The following is a 16,531-nucleotide window of genomic DNA, read 5'->3' on the forward strand; positions in this document are numbered from 1 at the left end:
ACAGTTTCTCTTATTAATTTTAGACTAAAGCTTTTTAAGAACACTTTACATTTGCTACTGTGTACTACATTAGAGCCAGTCCTCCAACAAACACTAATGGTAAAGCCCACTACAACTTAAGTCAACGGTATGAGAAACTGAGAGTACCTTTAACATAATACACTGCATACAATACAGTGTAACACCTTTCTCTTCTTGCGCAGTTGGCATGCCATTATCAGCGCGTGACAATCCTTTACTAATACTACTGTTTGCAAATTCAGGTAGGCTACATCTTCTGGCAGGATATTAATCCTAAACCAAACTTTGCATTAATGTATATCTGTATAAGAATTATTTAGACATTAATACGTGCCAGGTCGGAACCATAACTTCATTATATGTTACATGTGAGGTAACAGATTCGTCCCCTCGTCCTTATTTTATTTGTATTTTTTAAGCTGACCTCCCGAAAAGCAAAATGTTTCCAGTCTTGTCTCCCGTGAGGCGAAACGCTCTGAATAAGGATTCTTTCACACCTTTCACGGCGCGGTCCGCCCACCCGGGTTGCGATTGGTGGCTGCTGAGTTTATAGCTGCCTGATAACTCGCTATGCACTTCTGACCTTACTGTTGAATATACTGTATGCGTTTAGCGAAGGGAAACTGATAAAAAATAAAAAAAAACCGAAGGATAAGCTGTTTAGGCCAACCAGAGGCTACAGTCTACTTCATCAGTGATCACCAAGGATACGCGCCCGGTGCGTGTAGGAGATGAGCAGTCCCGATGCGGGTTACGCCAGTGAAGACCCGAGCCAGACCCGAGGTACAAGCTCAGTCTTGATGTCTGGCATGAGGCAGTGCGCGCGGGTGGACCCGCTCAGTCCCGGGCGTGGAAAAAGCGAGCCGCGCATCCGCAGGCCGATGAACGCATTTATGGTGTGGGCGAAAGATGAACGCAAGAGACTTGCGCTGCAAAACCCAGATCTGCACAATGCAGAGCTGAGTAAAATGCTTGGTGAGTAGAGATAAAAAAAAAAAACATACATTTTGTATTTAATCTTATTTTCTTTTCTTTTCGCTTGTTTCATATGTTTTGCATTATGTAATATGTATTCATTTAAAAGATAGAGATTAATGAAATAGCTTTTAACAGAATTATTCAAATCAAAAGAATCATTGCTCATAAAACATCGTCTATAAATCAAGTTTATAAATACAGTTTGAAATTAATAATAATAATAATGTGGGAAATATGCATATTGGCGTCAAATGTATAACAAGAACTCGACTTTACGCAGACACATTACATATGGAAGTTATTGTCCCAGTGTGATAAAAGTTGATTCATTGCACCGCTAATGTCATATTGTCATTCAGCATGTATGTGTAAAGCCTACAGCTTTTTCCATGTGTAAAAAAATATATATTTTCTGCAACTATTTGCAACACTTTTACTTCAGTTTGATATTACTTAGAGGTTTATCTGAATCATTTTAGTACTATCTAAAACTATGAATGATGTGTCTATGACAAAATGGCTAAAATCTATAGTTATACAAGTTAAAGCAATTGTAAGTGAATAAGCGATGCTGACAGTGAACCACACAACAAAGTTGGCATTTAGCTTTATAATATAATATTTAATGTAATTTATATTTATATTTTGATTTAACAGAAACTTTTTTTTTACTGCTCTAAAATGTTTGGTTTATATTTTGTCCATTGTTGCTTTATAATAATGTTATTTGCAGGTAGTATGAAATTATGTATCATTAAGTGTGATAAGGAACTATTACATACACAAATTCTGGAATAGAATAAATGGAATAAATTAGAATAAATCTGATATATTCATCCATAGATATTATGCTCAAATATCAAGCATGATGTCAGATATTACTATGTAAAATGCTCAATGTGCAGTCCACAATCTATTTACGAACTTGTTTTTTTTTTTTTTATAAATGTTCTGTCTCAATGTGTTGAATTAATTTAAAGGGTTACTCCACCCCAAAATTAAAATTTTGTCATTAATCACTTGCCCCATTGTCGTTCCAAACCCGTAAAAGCTTCGTTGGTCTTCAGAGCACAATTTAAGATATTTTAGATGAAAACCGAGAGGCTTGTGACTGTCCCATTGACTGCCAAGTAAATAACACTGTCGAGGCCTAGAAAAGTATGAAAAGCATCATCAGGGTAGTCCATCTGCCATCAGTGGTTCAATCTGAATTTTATGATGCAACGAGAATACTTTTTGTACGCAAAGAAAATAAAAATAACAACTTTTTTTAACAATTCGTCTCCTCTCTGTCTCTCTGCGTCACCGTAGTGCCATTTAGGAGATTATCCACTGAACGCAAACCGCGTACACTCCTCTGTATCAGCCGCAACACAAGGATGCGCTATTTTGGTTCAAATCAAAGAGTAAATACACATAGATGTATCCTTGTGTTGTGGCCAATACAGAAGTGCGTACGCAGTTTGCGTTCAGTGGATATTCTCCAAAATGGCGCTACAGTGACGCAGAGAGACACAGAGGAGATTAATTGTTAAAAAAAGTTGTTATTTTTATTTTCTTTGCGAATAAAAAGTATTCTCGTCGCTTCATAAAATTCAGATTGAACCCCTGATAGCAGATGGACTATCCTGACAATGCTTTTCATACTTTTCTGGGCCTTGACAATGGTAATTACTTGGCAGTCAATGGGACAGTCACAAACCTCCCGGTTTTCATCCAAAATATCTTAAATTGTGTTCCAAAGACCAACGAAGCTTTTACAGGTTTGAAACGACATGGGGGTAAGTGATTAATGACAACATTTTTATTTTGGGGTGGAGTAACCCTTTAATAATTTATATTATATTCTCTTTCATATTATTTGTAGGCAAGTCATGGAAAGCTTTACCAATTGTGGACAAACGGCCTTTTGTTGAGGAGGCGGAACGTCTCAGAGTGAAACATATGCAAGACCACCCAAACTACAAATATCGTCCACGGCGTCGTAAAGAGGTGAAACGAAATAAACGACTGGACTCCAACTTTGTGCTTCATGGGGTGGGGGATGCTCAGAACCCTCTGGGCATGGAGGGCATGAGTGTCGGATATTCAGAACTGCCCCAAGCTAGGCTGCCTCCATACTGTGAGACCCAGACTTTGTTTGAGCCCTACAGCTTGCCTTCACCCGACCCCTCTCATATGGACGCTGGGACAACTGAGTTTTTTGCCCATCTTCAGGACAATCACCATCAGTCAGCATACAGCTACCATAACCACCAAGAGCACCACTTTCAGGAAAACACAAACCCTCTCACCAACATGCATGGTCATACTAACATGAAATCACTCACAAACACACATTTTCACAGCATTACTCACTGCAACATCAACACACACACCAATCCTAACTCACACACTTCCAGCAATACACAGTTTAATCTAATGAACAATGCTCACCCACAGCAAACTCTTAATGAAAGTACCAAACCAGAAACCAGTCACAGTTCTAGTATTCATCTTAATTCCCTCACCCAGCCGATATCTCACACCATCTTTAACAAAAGCTCTTCTTCTCATAAAGCCATGCCTCCTGATTACCTGAACTGTCCTTCAACTTTAGATGACCATTATAGTTCCAACTCTCAGTTGAAGCGTCCTTATGAGGAATTGTCACTCCCTGTTGATCGTCACACATATAAGCACAGCATTCCTGAGCCACACTCACAGGCCCCTGCAGCAGCTCAGAATCAAGGTTCTAGTGAAATGGTGGATGAAGTGGAGTTTGAGCAATGCCTCGCTTATGGGGTCCCCCATGTACCTTTGCAGGGGTCCAACCTAATCTCAACTGTACTGTATGATGCCAGCACTGCTGTGTACTACTGTGGCTATAGTAATTCCTGAGGAGATTTTATGTTCTTTTTGATAAAACCTGAATCACACATATTTTCATTGTAACCCCAGACACTAATTTTCAATGTTTAATCAATGACAATTTAATGACACACCCCTTTAACTAATAGATCTGTCTAATTGAAATTTCAGGGGCCTTAAAATATCAAATATGTTTAACTTTGTGTAGTTGCTTAATATCTTTAAAAATGGAAATTAAACCATAATTTGAGTTTTGTGGATTTTAGTCCATGTTTTTCGGCCATCTATATGCCAGTATATATATTTTAGCAGTAGCACATTCAAAATTGTGAATCATTTTTTTGTTTCTTTTTTTTCTCCTGTAAAACAGATCAAAAATACTCATGACATATCTTGCTCATGGAGCAAATAAAAATGTTGGTCCAATACTCTCTAGAAAGACAGTGTCCTTCCTAATACCTTCCACCAAACTGCAAGCAGCAAAATATTCGTTCATGGCTGTGTTTTAGCCCAACCTGTATCTCACATCCAATGCACAGGATGTGAGATATTTCATGGAGTCTTTAAATAAGAAAACTGTAAATATTGTCAGCATAAAATAAGATGTATAGAAAACCTTTACAATGTCAATATTTCTTTTTATATTATTATTGCATTTTTCAGGATAAACAAGAAAGAAGGAAGGAAAGCATAGTGCAATTTCCCCTTGAGTCAAAGTCTCAGTCGAGGAACTACTGCAAACTTGTCAGTCATTCACTGCTAATCTCATTATTATGTACAGCTCAACCATCTATTGACTTAAATATGATCAGAATATTTTACTAAACAAAAAACAATATTAATTCTAGCAAGAATGTGAGCTAACAGTCTCAAAGTATGCTAGCACAATACAGTAAAAAAATAGGAACTGTGAAAGCAACATGCACTGCTTCACAAAAACAGCATACAGCTATCTGTTACTAGAAAAGTGATCTTGCTTAGTGGTATCAGAATATTTAATGAAGTGCTCCCGTAATGTTTCATGCACGTATCAACTCTGTCTTCCATGTTTCTTCTAAAATGTATATAAAAACATGACATTTGATTTGATACTTAGTTGTAGTTGGCATACCTTAGAACAGATTGGGATATTGTTGGAGTCTGTTATGAAACTTCAGTGGAAACATGGAAAGCACAGGTCTCCATTTGATCTCCATTTAATCTAATAGATGTCAAGGAAGAACATTTCATATAATGGCAAGATTTTATTATTATTGTTATTTTAATTACATGGGGTTAGAACAAAGTCCAAAAAACCCACACATTTGAGTGTTTTTATGTCATGCGTCTAACAGCAACATGTATGAATCAGTGACATTCTCTCACACACACGCACGCATTCACTCACTGAGGTTTCATGTTTTATTGGGACATTCCATAAGCATAATGTTTTTTATTCTGTACAAACTGTATTTTCTATCCCCTTACCCTAACTCTACTCCTAAACCTACCCCTCACACAAAACTTTCTGCATTTTTAGATTTTCAAAAAACTTAATTCAAGCTTTAAGGCAGAGAGGCAATATGTCTATGAGAAGCAGCTGCAATCGATGGTATGTCTCCTGTCTGACAAGGAATGTGCCTTTATGTGTGTGTGTGTGTGTGTGTGTGTCCGTGTGACAGGAATTTATAATCCTTGAAATATGTGTCTCCTCCCTGGCCTTATCACTTTCATAGGCACGGCTTTCCCAAACCCACTCCAGTTGTGCTGCTTCTAAATATAGACTCACACTGCATAGTAGCTCTATGCAATGACACAATACGCTATTTTTCACCGATTTGACCCTTAGAAGTATAAATATATCTGACACACATGAATTATTTTGTTACTGGTTTTGTTACTTGAAGTCTCTAAATGCGACCTATTTTAACAGGAATACAGATTAAAATAAACTTTACAGAAGCATTGTTAAATCTGTTTTTCTGTACATTTGTATATTAACTTAATATATTAATTGTCCCAACTAAAACAAGCCTGATTTTTTATATTTATGCCCCTCTAAGTATTTTTTATTTTCAGTGTCAGTGTCCTGTGTCTATTTCTTCAGTGTCAAATAGACCAGGGGTGCCCAGTCACGGGCCACTTCTTTTGGTTATATCATAATTATGTTAAATATTCAGTTGAGGCTGTAGACTGGGATCTGACAGTTAACCTTGGTTTTCAGAAAGGTAAGCCCATGTCAGAAGCATCACTTAAGTATGCTTCTGAATCATAATATTGGGATCACGTCCAAAATATCTTGTGATTTTCTGTTTATACCTTTCTCTTGTAAGAAGAGAAAGAAGAGAGTCGATTCTTGTAGCATCAGTGTCACAAAGTTCTTTATTTCAGGAATCAATAAATTCAGTTATAATTACAACTTTAATATAAATATAAAGCAACTCTTCAGAAGATAGCATAGTGTAATTAATTATTCAGAAATCTCTTTCAATAGTTTCAAGTACAACTAAATTAATCCGTTTTACTGAATATTGTCTTTAAGCACCCACTGTCAGTCCTGGTTCCCAATGTCTTGTGTTTCCCTCCCTCTTGTGCCCTTATTTGGTGTTTCCTGCTCCTGTCCCCATTCAGTTCTATTAGTCCCAGCTGTGTTTCATTAGTTCTTTATTAGTTTCCAGGTTTGTGTCCTTAGTTCCCTCATTTAGTCCCTCGTTATCCTGTTTATTAGCCCAGTGTTTCCAGTGTCCTGTGTTTGGCGTTAAATGTCATCGCAGAGTGTGTTTGTACCTTTGTTTGTCTTGATTAAAACCTTCACAGAAGTTTACTCCTCATTACCTCGCTCCTTCATTCCCTTGCTCCCAGAACAATGTGACACCCAGCAAGATCAAAAGGAAAAAATTAGAGGAGCAGAAGTCTTATTAATGGGTGTCTACGCTACAATTTTTGCAAAGTTATTTGGTGATAGTTGTGTTGGGAAGTTGCTGGTGTGAAGGTGCTGAGATCGACAAATAAGCTTTCATAAGGTTAGCTGGCTTGTGAATTATAAATCATAACTGAAACTCATTAATTCATTTCATTAGATGTCCAGTTTTGTTGTTCAGTAATCTCCATGTTTCCTTTAATAATAGTATGGTAAAATATCTAGACCTATAGTCAAGTCAAGTCACCTTTATTTATATAGCGCTTTTAACTACAGATTGTATCGAAACACTTAACAGTATCAAATTATTTATTATTATTATTATTATTATAAATTGGAGGATAGAGTGTCAGTAATGTATAAAAATAAGATTAAACGCTCAATTTTCAGTTGAGGCATTTCATTATTGAGTTCAGAGATGTCATTGTATAGATCAGTTTAGTTTAAATAGTATCTGCGAAATCAAATTGACGATAATCACTAGAAATTAAGTGTCCCCAACTGAGCAAGCCAGAGGCGACAGCGGCAAGGAACCAAAACTCGCTCTGTGACAGAATGGAGGAAAAAAAAACCTTTGGAGAAACCAGGCTCAGTTGGGGGGCCAGTTCTCCTCTGGCCAGGAGATAATTGTTTATTTATGGTTTACTTATTGTTTTAATTAAAATGTTAAATGTATAAATGTATTTATTTCTATTTTATAGTGTTGCAATTTCTAACAATACTAGTATTATGTAGTTAGGTATTTTATTATATTTTTAGTTTTATTGCATTTAAGTCGAGGTCTTCACTGGGGATATGTTCCCGGGGCTCATCCAGCTGTCCCGGCCTCCGCCGACGATCAGGGAGACATCTCCCGGCGCCAATCCACCATCTGATCCGGACACGGACTGAGAAACAGAATAAGAAAGAAATAGACAAATATTAGCTTAGATGCTATTCTTCTTATGATGTAATTAGTACATCGTGTGTTATGGGGAATGTTCCCGGTTCCGGTTGATCTAATTCATGCAGCCTAACAATCCTTTAATGGATTTGAATAATAGAAGCGTATTAGTGTGTTATGTGTAAGCCAGGTTAAAGAAATGTGTCTTTAATCTAGATTTAAACTGACAGAGTGTGTCTGCCTCCCGAACAGCGTTAGGTAGATTGTTCCAGAGTTTGGGCACTAAATAGGAAAAGGATCTGCTGCCCGCAGTCGATTTTGATATTCTAGGTATTAGCAAATGGCCAGAGTTTTGAGAACGCAGCGGACGTGGAGGACTATAATGTGTTAAGAGCTCGTTCAGGTACTGAGGAGCTAAGCCATTCAGGGCTTTATAAGTAGTTAACAAGATTTTAAAATCTATACGATGTTTGATAGGGAGCCAGTGCAGTGTTGACAGAACCGGGCTAATATGGTCATACTTCCTGGTTCTAGTAAGGACTCTAGCTGCTGCATTTTGGACCAGCTGTAGTTTGTTGATCAAGCATGCAGAACAACCACCCAATAAAGCATTACAATAGTCTAACCTTGAGGTCATAAACGCATGAATTAGCATTTCTGCATTTGACATTGAGAGCATAGGTCGCAATTTAGATCTGTTTTTGAGATGGAAAAAGATCAAGCGCTAAGATCCAGTAGCACTAATAAAGAGATACAACCATGATCCGATGATAGAAGCAGGTCATTTGTAACTCTAATGAGAGCAGTCTCAGTACTATGATACGGTCTAAATCCTGACTGGAATTCCTCACAGATACAATTTTTCTCTGAGAGGGAATATAATTGTGAGGATACTACCTTTCCTAGTATCTTTGACAGAAAAGGGAGATTTGAGATCGGTCTGTAATTAACTAGTTACTAGATCTTTGGGTCAAGTTGTGTTTTTTTAACGAGAGGCTTAATTACAGCCAATTTGAAGGTTTGGGGGACATATCCTAATGACAATGATGAATTAATAATAGCCAAAAGAGGATCTTTGACTTCTGGAAGCAGCTCTTTTAGTAGTTTAGATGGAATAGGGTCTAACATACATGTTGTTGGTTTAGAAGATTGTGGTGAGGGGGGTGTGGTTAGCGGAGTCTGCAGCAGGAGAGAGAGGTTGGAGACGAGTGGTGAGTAAGTGGGTCAAGTGCATGATGACACTCACCTGGTTCTCGTTTCCAGTGATTGGCGTGGAGAGAGTCTAAAAGCCACAGAGAGGCAGACGGAGTAGGGAGAGACAGACTGAGGACTCGGGGAGGACGTCTGTGGCTGCGAAGTACTGAATAAACTACCCGAGTCTCAGTCACGCCGACTCTGACTTCTTCCTTCCTTCCCTCGAACTTTGTTACACTGGTGCCGAAACCCGGGAAGGAAGAAGCCCGGCCGCCGCTGTCATGCTGTCACCGCCAAGTTCGCCGTTTGCGGAAGTGATCCAGTCGCCGACGAGCCTCCACCAAGAACATCATCAGGCGCTGCTGGAGATGCGGGACGACCAAGAACGGCGTTTCAAGGCTCTTGTGCAGGCCCAGCAGGAGGACCGCAAGCTGTTGCGGAGCTGGATATGGGCAGGGGGGGGGGGCGTCATCAAGAAACCCAGCTGTCCCCACGCATCTGCCCCTGAATAAAATGGGGCCCCAGGATGACCCGGAAGCTTTCCTCAATCTCTTCGAGAAGTCGGCCGAGGCATGTGGGTGGCCACGAGACCACTGGCCAGTGCGTCTCATACCTCTGCTATCGGGGGAGGCGCAGGTGGCGGCCCAACAGTTGCCCATCCATAACCTCCTGGTCTTTGCTGACCTGAAGCGAGCCATCCTCCAGCGGGTCGGTCTGAGCCCAGAACAACACCGCCAGCGCTTCCGGTCGCTGGATCTGGGCGATAGTGGCCGGCCCTTCGTGTTAGCTCAGCAGCTCCGGGATGCCTGCCGCAAATGGGTGTTGGCCGGGGGAAGCGACGTCGAGCAGATCCTGGACTGAGTGGTGCTGGAGCAGTTCATCGGCCGTCTCCCGAAGGAGACGGCAGAGTGGGTCCAGTGCCACCGCCCGATGTCGCTAGATCTAGCCATCCAATTGGCGGAGGACCAGATGGTGGCGTGCCCAGGAGTCGGCGAATCTCTGCCAGCTGTTTCTCTCTCTCTCTCTTCCCTTAATGTTTCCCCTTCCCCTCGTCCTGTCCCGCTTCCCAGGTCCCATCCGGGCATGCCTGCTCGAGTTCCTTCCGCCTTCCGAGCCGGTTGCCAGTCCGAGAGCGCCACCCAGGGGGGCGGGGCTAGCCAGCGCAGGGACCGCAGCCGTGACTTTTTCTCCGATCTCTCCCCGTCAGTCCGTTGACCCACTTCCTGCCTCTAGGGCGGCGGGGAGGCCTGGGGCGGCCTGCTGGCGGTGCGGGGACCCGGGGCATTTCATGGACCGGTGCCCAGTGATGGAGGTGGGGGCAATGATCCGGGTTCCGGACACCCCACAGGCTGCCCCCGATCAAGCTGGCCTGTACCAAGTACCTGTGAGTATTAAGGGGCGTACTTATCTCGCTTTGGTGGATTCCGGTTGTAACCAGACCTCGATCCACCAAAGACTGATTCAGCTCGAAGCATTGGATAAAAGCCGCATGGTTCCTGTTCGGTGCGTACACGGGGACGTGGTGAAATACCCTCTAATGTCCGCACTTATTCAATTTCGGGGGCAAAAACATAGTGTGGAGGTGGCAGTTAACCCGCACCTCCGGCATCCGCTGATTTTGGGGACAAATTGGCCAGCGCTTAGTCAATTATTGGGGTATTTGTGTGCGGATGTCTCTTGTGGAAAGAGGAAGCTGGAGAATGGAGTGGACGCGCAGGTGGGAGTGGCTGAACCGGGGCCGCGGGATACTGAGCTGGGGGAAGAGAGCGCCAATGAGAGGCTAATCCTCCCTGCGCGCAATGATTTTCCCCTGGAACAGTCCCAAGACGAGTCCCTAAAATGGGCTTTTGAACAGGTCTAGACCATCGACGGTCAGCGTCTCCAGCCTGCCCGTCTCCTCTCCTATCCCTATTTTGAAGGATCGGTTGTACCGAGTGACACAAGACGCTCAGACAAAGCAGGATACAGCCCAGTTGTTGGTACCAAAAAGCCGTCGGAAAATGTTATTCCAGGCGGCTCATTGTAATCCAATGGCGGGACATTTAGGGCAGGCAGCAACACTAAATCGTCTCATGACCCGATTCTTTTGGCCGGGCATTCATGAGAATGTGCGCAGGTGGTGCGCAGCATGTTGTGAATGTCAGTTGGTAAATCCACCGGCCTCCCCAAAAGCGCCATTGCGCCCTCTTCCTCTAATGCAGGTCCCCTTCGAAAGAATTGGTATGGACCTCATCGGGCCATTAGAACGATCAGCACGCGGGCATCGCTTTGCATTAGTGCTGGTGGACTATGCGACCCGATACCCAGAAGCGGTGACGCTTTGCAACATTTCTGCAAAAAGTGTAGCGAACACACTGTTTTCGTTAATCTCCCGAGTGGGAATCCCGAAAGAGATTCTCACTGATCAAGGCACGGCGTTTATGTCACGGACGTTACGCGAACTGTACAAATTGTTGGGTATTAAGTCGATTCGCACCAGCATCAACCACCCACAGACAGACGGGCTGGTGGAACGATTTAATCACACATAAAAAACCATGATTCGGAAGTTCGTCCAGGAAGACGCCAAAAATTGGGACAGGTGACTGGAACCCCTCTTGTTTGCTGTGCGGGAGGTCCCGCAAGCCTCCACGGGGTTTTCCCCCTTCAAACTTCTTTTTGGTCATCAGCCCCGTGGGGTGCTGGACGTCCTGAGAGAAACTTGGGAGAACGGGCCTTCAGACAGCCGATATGAAATTCAATATGTGCTGGACCTGAGAGCAAAACTCCACACTTTGGGGCGGCTGTCAATGGAGAATTTGTTACAGGCCCAGGCCCAGGACCGGCAGAGCCGGCTGTACAACCGGGGGACCAGGCTACGTAAATTTGCACCGGGAGAAAAAGTACTTGTATTACTGCCTACGTCTAGCTCTACATTACTCGCGAAGTGGCAAGGACCCTTTGAGGTCACACGGCGAGTTGGGGATCTTAATTATGAGGTGATTCGTACAGACAGGAACGGGGCACGTCAGATTTACCACCTCAACCTCCTCAAAAAATGGAGTCAGGCGGAGTCAGTGATGCTAGCGACGGCAGTGAGTGGGGAGGAGGATCTCGGGCCAGAGGTAAATACCAAATCACAATCTCTAGCCCTGGCCCCTGGGGGAGACCACCTCTCGCCCTCGCAGCTCGCTGATGTAGCCAAGCTACAAGCCGCGTTTGCAGATGTGTTCTCGCCCCTGCCTGGGCAAACCGACCTCATACAGCACCACATAGAGACTGAGTCAGGGTGGTACAGGGTGGTGATTCGCAGCCGGCCGTATCGTTTACCTGAACACAAGAAAAAGGTAGTTCAGGCAGAATTAGAAGCGATGCTAGAAATGGGAGTAATAGAGGAGTCCCATAGCGATTGGGCGAGCCCAATAGTTTTAGTACCTAAAACAGACGGCTCGGTACGATTCTGTGTGGATTATCGCAAGGTGAACGCTGTGTCGAAGTTTGACGCGTATCCAATGCCACGGGTTGACGAACTGCTTGATCGGCTGGGCACAGCTCGATTTTATTCGACACTGGATTTAACAGATCCCCTTATCACTATTGTACAAAGAAAAAAACAGCCTTCACAATGCCATTCGGATTACACCAATTCGTTATGCTTCCATTCGGTTTGTTCGGGGCACCGGCCACGTTTCAGCGCCTCATGGATAAAATTCTGCAGCCGCATGCAGCATATGCCGCTACGTATCTAGATGACATCATCATCTATAGTAACGACTGACAGAGGCATATGCAGCATTTGCAGGCTGTACTGAGAGCGCTGAAGGGGGCCGGACTGACGGCTAACCCAAGGAAGTGTGCGGTTGGGCGTGTGGAGGTCAGGTATCTGGGCTTCCACTTGGGCCATGGGCAGGTGCGTCCCCAAATTAATAAGACCGCAGCGGTTGCGACCTGCCCGAGACCCAAGACCAAAAAGGAGGTGAGGAAGTTCCTGGGGCTGGCGGGATATTATAGAAGGTTTGTGCCTAATTATTCGGACCTCACCAGCCCGCTGACTGACCTTACTAAAAAGGAAGCACCAGATCCGGTCCAGTGGACGGAGCTGTGTCAGCAGGCTTTCACCCAGGTAAAGGCTGCTCTGTGTGGCGGACCACTGTTGCACTCTCCTGATTTTTCTCTCCCCTTCTTGCTGCAGACAGACGCATCGGACAGGGGGCTTGAAGCCGTCCTGGCCCAGGAGATAGAGGGTGAAGAACGGCAGGTGCTGTACATCAGTTGCAAGCTCTCAAAGATAGAGACTATGTACAGCACCATTGAAAAGGAGTGTCTAGCGATCCAGTGGGCCGTTATTATCTCCTGGGATGGGAGTTCACTCTCTGTTTGGACCACGCACCCCTGCAGTGGCTCCACCGCATGAAAGATACCAACGCGCGGATCACCCGTTGGTATCTGGCCCTCCAGCCCTTTAAGTTCACGGTGATCCACAAGCCGGGGGCGCAGATGGCTGTGGCGGACTTCCTCTCCAGGAATGGGGGGGGGGCCGCAGGCCGGACGGCTCCCCGGCCTGAGTCGGGCGGTGGGGGTATGTGGTGAGGGGGGCGTGGTTAGCGGAGTCTGCAGCGGGAGAGAGAGGTTGGAGACGAGCGGTGAGTAAGTGGGTCAAGTGCATGATGACACTCATGATGACCTGGTTCTCGTTTCCAGTGATTGGCGTGGAGAGAGTCTAAAAGCCACAGAGAGGCAGACGGAGTAGGGAGAGACAGACTGAGGACTCGGGGAGGACGTCTGTGGCTGCGAACCACCAAAGTGCTGTGAACTTATGTTTATTGGAAGTGCCGGAGAGCACAAGTGTTTCTTTTTTTGTTTTAAAGTACTGAATAAACTACCTGAGTCTCAGTCACGCCGACTCTGACTTCTTCCTTCCTTCCCTCAAACTTTGTTACAATGATTTAACAAGTACATAGTGATTTAACAACTAACATAGTGCACTATCTGATGCGATACTGTAGCTGACGCCTGCATGATTACAATTTTATCTCTGATAGTATCGATCTTGGAAGTAAAGTAGTTCATAAAGTCATTACTGCTGTGCTCTTGGGGAATGCCAACACCTGTTGATGCTTTATTTTTCGTTAGTTTAGCCACTGTATTGAATAAATACCAGGGGTTATGTTTGTTTTCTTCTAGAAGAGACAAAAAGTAATCAGATCTAGCAGTTTTTAATGCTTTTCTGTAGGATAGGGTACTTTCCCACCAAGCTATACGAAATACCTCTAGTTTTGTTTTCCTCCAGCTGCGCTCCATTTTCTGGGCTGCTCTCTTTAGGGTGCGAGTGTGCTCATTATACCACGGAGTCAGACTGTTTTCTTTGAGCTTCCTTAAGCGTAAAGGAGCAACTGTATCTAAAGTGCCAGAAAAGAGAGAGTCTATAGTTTCTGTTACATCATCAAGTTGTTCTGAGCTATTGGATATGCTGAGAAATTAAGATAAATCAGGAAGATTAATTACAAAGCAGTCTTTTATGGTAGAAGTGATGGTTCTACCATACTTGTAATAAGGAGTAGAATTTACAGTTTTAGCTATATGGAGTTTACACAAGACTAGATAATGATCTGAGATAGTATCCCTTTGCTGCAGAATTTCAACACCGCTAACATCAATTCCATGTGACAGTATTAAATCTAGAGTATGGTTTCGACAATGAGTAGGTCCTGAAACGTGTTGTCTAACCCAATAGAGTTCAGAATGTCTATGAATGCTGATCCTAATGCATCTTTTTCATTATCGACATGGATATTAAAATCGCCAACAATTAAGACTTTATCTGTAGCCAGCCAGTACTAACTCAGATAGAAAATCAGCAAATTCTTTAATAAAGCCTGTATGGTGCCCTGGTGGCCTGTATACAGTAGCCAGTACAAACATCACAGGGGATTTATCACTAACACGTGTTTATCTAGTTAATGTTATACTCAGCACCATAACTTCAAACGAGTTATACTTAAAGCCTGCCCTCTGAGAAACACTGAGAATATTGCTATAAATTGTAGCAATACCTCCCCCTTTACGTTTTGGATGTGGCTCATTTTTATAGCAGTAATCTTGGGGGGGTAGACTCATTTAAAGTAATGTATTCATCTGGTTTTAGCCATGTTTCTGTTAAACAGAGCAAACCTAGGTTATGATCATTGATCAAATCATTTACAAAAAGTGCTTTTGTAGAAAGGAACCTGATATTCAGTAAGCCAAGTTTTATAAATTGTTTCTCTGTATTGTAAACATTTTTTATATGTTGAACATGAATTAGATTGTTACTCCTAATTTGGTTTGGATGTTTACTGTATTTTCTAGTTTGGGGAAAAGACACAGTTTCTATAGTGTCATATCTAGGTGAAAGAGTCTCTATGTGCTGAGAATTAACTGATTTCTGTGACGTCAGGCGGCTAGCAGACTGTCGGTTTAGCCAGTCTGTCTGCTTCCTGACCTGAGCCCCAGTTAGTCAAGTACGAACTATAAGACTATGTGCCATATTTCTAGAGAGAACCTATAATAAAATACCAGTATAAAATTATAAAAAGAATCGTCTTTCCAAATCACTCCCATATATAAGATTATTGTTAAGGCCATACCAGGTAATAGGTACCCCTTGGTTTCAAAATACTTACAGTATAAATGATTTGTAATTTTACAGGTTGTTACCCCTTTATTCCCCAAATGTTACCATATTATACCCCTATACCTACACGGAGGTACACTATAATTACAAAAAACGTTACGCTGTAACTTTGCATTTTGCATTTCAGCCCAGTTTCTCTCAACCTTTTAAACACAGTCTCAAGGCGCACCAGATGTTCGTGAAAGATGGACGAGTACACCAACAAGTCACCTAAGTAGATAAAAAAGTAAAGTCGTGACGTATTGTCAAGTAGGTGACCCATACTCGAAATTGGTGCTCTGCGTTTAACCCATCCAAGTGCACACACACAGCAGTGAGTAGTGAACAAATGCACACACACACACACACACCGTGAACACACACCCGGAGCAGTGGGCAGCCATGCTGCAGCGCCCGGGGAGCAGTTGGGGGTTCAGTGCCTTGCTCAAGGGCACCTCAAGATTCAAGATTCAAGATTCAAGAGTTTTATTCGTCACATACACAATTATACAGAGTATAACCAGCAGTGAAATGTAGGTCACTACAGTCGTGGTATTGAGGGTGGAGAGAGCGCTGTACATTCACTCCCCCCACCTACAATCCCTGCCGGCCGGGGACTCGAACCCGCAACCTTTCGATTACGAGTCCGACTCTCTAACCATTAGGCCACGACTTCCCCAAGCACAATTTGGAACACCAAGTCAGTCATGCTGGCTTGCATGAGCCGCTAGAACGTTGCGGGCATATTGCATAGCCCGAAGGACATCAGCCGGTATTCATAGAGGCCAAACGGTGTAGTGAAGGCCGTTTTAGGTCTGTCCTTTTCATGGACCGCATCCTGATGGTAACCGCTAGCAAGGTCTATTGTCAAGAAAACTTGTGCTCCACCCAACGTATCCAAGCTCTTATCGATGCGAAATGGAAAAGCATCACGTTTAGTCTTGGAGTTGAGTCTCCTATAATAGACAAAGAATAGACAAAGATGGCGGCGCGAACACATCGCGAGGCTCAGCGTCTTACTAGATTTTGGAAAATAGTGTTAATTTACCTGGTTATTTCATTCGTGTTCGCGCGA

General features: G+C 43.3%; 1 protein-coding gene across 1 annotated transcript; it reads left to right on the plus strand.

Annotated features, from left to right (window-relative positions):
• Window positions 1–593: 593 nt before the first annotated feature.
• On the plus strand, window positions 594–4,283 carry LOC306872553 (uncharacterized protein). The gene is made up of 2 exons (XM_079421160.1): window positions 594–996; window positions 2,867–4,283. The coding sequence occupies exons 1-2, from the start codon at window positions 753–755 to the stop codon at window positions 3,877–3,879; spliced, it is 1,257 nt and encodes a 418-aa protein (XP_079277286.1). The 5' UTR covers window positions 594–752; the 3' UTR covers window positions 3,880–4,283.
• Window positions 4,284–16,531: the final 12,248 nt, after the last annotated feature.

The sequence above is a fragment of the Barbus barbus genome, assembly GCF_936440315.1.
Source record: "Barbus barbus genome assembly, chromosome: 1".
NCBI lineage: Eukaryota > Metazoa > Chordata > Actinopteri > Cypriniformes > Cyprinidae > Barbus > Barbus barbus.

Bases quoted from the DNA above. Each gene is read 5' to 3' on its own strand.
- LOC306872553 (XM_079421160.1), top strand. From the start codon at position 753: ATGAGCAGTCCCGATGCGGGTTACGCCAGTGAAGACCCGAGCCAGACC. The intron at 997-2,866 runs GTGAGTAGAGAT...TATTATTTGTAG, and splicing joins AGAGCTGAGTAAAATGCTTG to GCAAGTCATGGAAAGCTTTA.